The sequence below is a fragment of the Cryptomeria japonica genome, chromosome 8 (assembly GCF_030272615.1).
Source record: "Cryptomeria japonica chromosome 8, Sugi_1.0, whole genome shotgun sequence".
NCBI lineage: Eukaryota > Viridiplantae > Streptophyta > Pinopsida > Cupressales > Cupressaceae > Cryptomeria > Cryptomeria japonica.
The window spans coordinates 212,022,736-212,029,086 of NC_081412.1; the positions used below are offsets into that span (position 1 = coordinate 212,022,736).

Genomic DNA, 6,351 nt, shown 5'->3' on the forward strand with positions numbered 1-6,351 from the left:
CTTACCCCCACTCTCTCTCTCTCCCTCTCTCCCTCTCCTTTTCCCAATCTCCCTCTCTTACTCTATCTCCCTCCTTCATACTATACTCAATACTCATGATAGCAAGTACCCACTACAGGTATCAATAAATGTAAACAATAGGGGAAGACAAGAAAGATATCTAGAGAAAAAAAACAATGAAAATAAATTAAAATTAAAAATTTACATGAGTCATAAAACATATATACATCATGCCAAAAGAGATGAAGTATGACATCAAAAGAAAAGAAAAGAACGCGAGGAAGAAAGGGATACAAAACCTTGATGAAGGAGGGCCTAAAGCCTCCTCCCAAATTATAGACACTCTCCCAAGTTGTAGACCGTTTTCCTCCTCCTGCCTGCCGCCTCTCCCAAATCTTGTTTTCTAATTATAGACTAGTTTCTCCTTCCGCCTGCCATCTCTCCCAAGTTTAATCTCAATTTATATAATCATATCATCACAATGTACACTATTTTCTTAACATAAATATAATTTCTAGAATTTCGTCGTTTTATGAGGACATATTGCTTTAGGGCATTACATTCTCAGAATACTTCACAAGCAATTCTGGCAGAAGCGCTCTTCACTCCCATGACAATTGTATATATATATGGGCATGACTTATCATAATCTAAAAATGGAGATGCCAAAGGAAGGAAATTTATCTCTGATACACATCACATTCCTAAATGAAGTTGGATTATTTTCTTATAGAGAGATGTCACGCATCACAGTCTTATACAAGTTTGATTGTTGACAGTCGACAGAGAAATTCAATTGTTGTGGGTGAGTGGCGATGGCGGCCGAATGTCTGTATAAAGTTGGATTTTGCTTTCAGAGGGACGTCATCCTTATGCGTCAATCCACTCAAACTTAAATATACACGTCGATTCAGTCAAACTTTTTTGTAAACTTTGAATCCATTTTAAAACAGTTATTTTTATTATTTAATGCGCACGAGTGGGGAGCGTAGGTATGACATGATTGCAGGCTAAGAAACAACAGTGGGAGATGATACACTGAATTGTTGACGTTGGTGATTTTATTGTATGGCATGTTTCATAATTGGATCTTGTATTATGCTATGATATTCGTGTTTCAAATTCTATTTTATATTTGTTCTAATATTTTGAATTAGATATAAGTCCATGCGATTGTTTGCATGACTTAGTTTATGTATGGGGTAATTTCATTTAGATGTTTGTTTATTTTTTCATATTATTTTAAATTTTTAAAATCTCAAATACATGTAAGATGATATATTTTGTTGATCAATTTTACATCAACAAGTGACTTTAAGGGCTTGCTACAAAAAATTTGAAGTATAAAATTATGTTAACTTGTGTACAGTTATTAATGCCAATTTTACAGATTTTGAAGCTTCAGAAGGCACATGACATATATTCTTTGAACGTAATATAACATCAATAACTATCAGTTTCCTAAAAGAGCCAACAATTCCCTTCAATATTTCAATTTCCCAAAATTCAAGAGGTGGACCTAGGAGGTCAATCTAGAAGCAACATTTATGTTCTTTAAACTTTAGTTAAAAACCTAGACTCCATTTTTAATGGAATAAATTGACTTCCATAGAATCATGGATTATCAAGGAGGATCGTAACATAATCTTCATGTGTAGAAGAGGAAATAAGAAAGAAACCTTTAACCATGGAAAATAGCTCCATCTAATTTCTAAGATGTCATTTCTTTATACCCCAACTTTTGAAGATATCTATATTCAATCTTGATCTTAAGAATTTTCGTATGATGGAGTTTTATAACACTCTTTGAGGATGTTTCAACCATGAAATTTCTTGTATAGTCCCCTTGTTGTTGCATAGTTTATTCACATAATGTTGTGATGAAATATGTATTATTGATCATAATAATGAAAGTTTGACATTTTAATGTTTATTTTGACCATTGTTGGACAACTTATCTCTATACAAATACTCATATATCAATAAATTAAAAGAAAAACAAAATTCAAAACTAAATAAGATTTCAAAATTGAAATATGAAATCAAATATTTGTAGGGGAATAAAATCACCTCTAAATAAATATCTTATAGTAGATAAATAAACAACAACAAAACCTTAAAATGAAAAGCAAAGATTAGAACAATAAATGCACAAGAAAAATTACATGAAGCTAAATATGATACTTAACTTCAAATCCAGACGGGGAACGTACTACAAAAGTTTCTAGGAATTGATTTAATAATATCTAGAAAAATAAGAAGATAAATGTCTCAAATTTTAGAAACAAAACTTGTAATTTTGGGAAAATCTTGTGAACTAGGCTACTATCAAGTTATTTGTGAGATGGATTTCATGATTTTAGTTTTTGTTTTGGAGAAACGAAATTTTAATAACTCCTTTTTGGTGGTTGGCTTTTTCGGTGAGACAAATTCTTTTTTCTTTCTTGGAAGTTGAATTTCATCTCTTTTTTCCCATTTTCATTGTAAATGACATGTTGTTGTTTTTCTTGTAAGATGGACTTTTGTAGTTAGTCGTAGTTGAAAAGTTTCATTTCGAGATCCCTTAACTAATTTTAAATTTTTTTCACTTTCTTCACAATTATTTGAGTTGATTATTGTTACTATTTTCTTCTTAATATCTGAATCCTTGATTTTCTGTTTTTTCTTGATTATTGATGATGGAGATTTAATGATAAACCTTCTTTGAATTTTTTTTTTAATGTTAATAACAGCTGTGACTGTCTAAATATCCTTTTTGTAATTTTTTATTTTTTTAAATATATTTTTATCCTTTATAAAAAAGATCGCAATGGGAACAAAGGCTGAAAACAGTAGTAAGATTTGACAGTCGAAGTAGGCAGCTAGAATTTAACACTATTCGCCAACCGTGCGCACTAGTGTAAGACGACTGTCGTTATTAAAAATTCATTCAACATTTGCCAGAGTTTTCAAGCATTGACTCTTCACTGCGCTGCACTACCATTGAGTTTAAATATACACATAAATAAAATATCCTCAGTGAAAGTAAAACCCAACATTAAACAAAAATCCCGCCGGCAGGAGCACATCACCGTCTCTTGAGCAGTAACGCAAAATAATTAATTCGATTCAAAATTGTTATAAAAGGGCTCCAACCATAGAATTTTCCTCACAATCTGTCCACAAGTCTTTTTTTTTGTTTTTTTGAAAAGAAATGGCTTACTCTCAAGATTTGTTGTTGGTGGAGTTGGAAGCAATGCTGGCAAACCCTGCCTCAGTGCAGGAGCAAACGCTACTCAAAATACTGGACGACAATGCAAACTGCGAGTATTTGGCTAAGTTTGGTCTAAGCAAGGAGACGCTGAGCAAACGTGTGTTCAAGGATTCAGTCCCGCACAGTGATTACGTAGACATTGAAGAATACGTTGAACGTATCGCTGGAGGAGACAAATCTCCGCTTCTGTGCAGCTACCCTGTTCGATGCTTTTCAATTAGGTTAGTTGGTTGGTCCATATAATCAATAATTGATTTCGTAGTTTCTGTCTTTACTGTATCTAAAATTTGTGTACCCATATGTGTTTATAGCTCAGGTACAACCGCTGGAAAGTCCAAGAAATTTCCTGTTACCAGAGAGTACGAATCCGTTTTCGACACCGCTCAGCAATACATGCTGCAGTTGGTTAGAAGGTTTGCAGTCATTTTACTCTTTACTCTTTACAAAGAAAGTAGGTATTGCAATTGGTTTTACTCAAATGTCATTTTGTTTTGATTTCCAGAGCTGCAAGTGAGTCACCCGGCAGTAATGCTATTTTGCACGAAAATGGGAAAATATTCTCAGTTACTGTGGCGGGTAGGCAATTTGAAACAGGAGCAGGGCACAAGGTTGGATCGGCTCTCACAAATTATTACAGAGGCGAAGAATTTAAGAACAGTTATGATTCTAAGAAATACACGAGTCCCATTGAAGTGGTGCTCACTGAAGATAGTCCACAGGCTTTGTATTGCCATTTGCTGTGTGGACTGTTACAGCCTTCCCAAGTTTGGTGTTTGGAGGCAGGCTTTGCTTTCAACATGGACGCCGCCTTCACATTGCTCCGAACTTCCTGGCAGGTAAATACCACTTTAAAAGACAATAGATCATTTGTTATTAAAGCATTTAGCTAATAGAAGTTTATTTCTGTATAAGAAATATTGTAAATTTTCAGTTCTACTTCTGTTTTGCAGTGCATATGCAAAGACATAAGAAACGGTACACTGAGTGAAGAAATAAAAGATGAGAATGTGCGGAGGGCGGTGTTACAACTGGTCCAAATGCATGCCAGTTCTGAATTGGCAGAGTTTATTGAGAGAGAATGCTGCAAAGTTTCATGGGAGGGAATAGTAAGGAGGTTGTGGCCGAATGCTTTGTACATCCAATGCAGAGCAGGAGGGCCTCTCATGAAACCATATGTCTCCAGAGTTAATTACTACTCAGGGAATTTACCCATTTATGGGCTCTCCTATGGTGCATCAGAGGGTGGGCATCTCGCCATTTGCAGGCAGCCCACAACCGCAACCACAACACTCTTCACCTTTCTGCCAACCACAGCCTTCTTTGAGTTCATCCCATTGACAAAGCTTGAAAGCTTTGCTAATGATATATTCGTCCCAGCTGTAGACTCTCATAACAAGGTGGCCAAGACTCTGGAATTGGGCGATCTTCAAGTGGGTCATGTTTACCAGCCCGTTGTTACTACTTTTCAAGGTAATCTCTCTATGTTATAACTACAAATGCTGTTTCTTAATTTGGTGGGGTCTCTATACCTCAAAGTTTATTTTAACATGCAACTGAATCCATTCCATTAATCTTGCGCAGGTCTTTACAGGTATCAGTTGGGGGATGTGGTCAGAATGATTGGATTCAATGGAGGCAGCCCAGAATTCGAATTCGTGCAACGGAACAACATATTGTTGTCAGTGAATAGCGACAAGACGGATGAAGGAGAGCTACAAAATGTGATGGAGAAAGCATCGGCATTTGTGAAAGGAGAGGGTGGAGTGGAGGTGGTGGAGTACACAAGCTGTGTTGATCACTCTTGTAGCCCTGGACATTATGTTATCTTTGTGGAAATTGAAGGCCCTCTGAATCAAAATGATGAAAAAATGGCAAGCATAATGCAAGAATGCTGTTGCATGTTGGATGCATCCTTTAATCATGCTTACAAGAAAGGCCGAAAGGCCGGCAGAATTGGCGCCTTAGAGCTTGGGGTTGTGGAGAAAGGGAGCTTCCAGAAGGTGATGCAACATCGTCTAGAGAAAGGGTCAATAAGCATGAGCCAGTACAAGCCTCCCCGATCCATTGTGCACAATTCGCCTTTGTACAAAGTCTTACAAAGCGAATTAGTGGCAACATACAGAAGCACCCTCACCACCTGGGACATCTATCAAGAATCTAACTGAAGACCCCTGTTGAGTTCTGTTCAATAATACTTTACATAAACAGAGGCTGTCTAGGTAGTAGTCGATTTATCTACTTTACACTTTGAAATATAATAAGTGAATTATTAGTGAGGTTGAGGATGGGCAAAGTCTGTATTAACTATTGAGTGTCATGTCCCTTGTGGAGATTATAATCTCAAATACCTCATCAGTACAACCAGTCGTTCATCATCTGTGGGCACATTCATATTTGCCAGCTGCTTCTATCAACTTTGTATACTCCATTTCTGGAGTCTGCATCTCATATACTTTATGGGTGATAAGAAATATATATTATTTTATTGTTATCTCTGTCTACCGTATGTTTTTACATTTCTATATGTTGTCTGGGTCTGTATTTGTATTTCTATATATTGTATGGGTGTGTTTTTGTTGTGCACTCTCTAGCAAAGACCAACTCTACAGTAGTGTAAGAAGTTATAAGTTTGAAGCTGAGTCAGGAAAAGGTTGTGTGTTTACTGATGTAATTAGGTCTGAATATATGAGCTGAACCTCAGAAAATGTAATGCTTCATTCATGTTTAATATAATTATTATTAGTTCCTGCCTGCTGGAACTATTGCGAAGGCTTAAAACATTAAAAGGTGATTAATAACATCGCTAAGATTTGTTGGATTTATTTTATTTTGTCAATGTGCAATATAGAAGTTGCATATTTTTTACCCGAATTTTGCAACAAAACATTTTTTGTCACATTTGATTGGCATGGGAGATGGCCTGCAGAAGCATTCACAGAATTCAACCTTTTTGGCCACATTTGATTGGCATGGGAGACAGCCTGCAGAAGAATTCACAGAATTTAACCCTAGAGAACGCACGACAAATGAGGTCTCTGGCAGTGAGCTGGTCCAGAAGACAGATAAGATAAAGATAATTAATCGTTTCTACAGTTGGC

At 36.0% G+C, this 6,351-nt stretch overlaps 1 protein-coding gene across 1 annotated transcript; it reads left to right on the plus strand.

The window, feature by feature from the left end:
* The first annotated feature begins 4,416 nt into the window (after positions 1-4,416).
* Positions 4,417-5,418, plus strand: LOC131067806 (indole-3-acetic acid-amido synthetase GH3.4-like). Its single transcript, XM_058002968.1, has 2 exons — positions 4,417-4,723; positions 4,835-5,418. The coding sequence occupies exons 1-2, from the start codon at positions 4,417-4,419 to the stop codon at positions 5,416-5,418; spliced, it is 891 nt and encodes a 296-aa protein (XP_057858951.1).
* Positions 5,419-6,351: the final 933 nt, after the last annotated feature.

What these genes read in the sequence shown, in the direction of transcription:
- LOC131067806 (XM_058002968.1), top strand. Translation starts at nt 4,417, where the DNA reads ATGAAACCATATGTCTCCAGAGTTAATTACTACTCAGGGAATTTACCC. An exon ending in CGTTGTTACTACTTTTCAAG is followed by an intron (nt 4,724 to 4,834) that starts GTAATCTCTCTA and finishes AATCTTGCGCAG; the next exon opens with GTCTTTACAGGTATCAGTTG.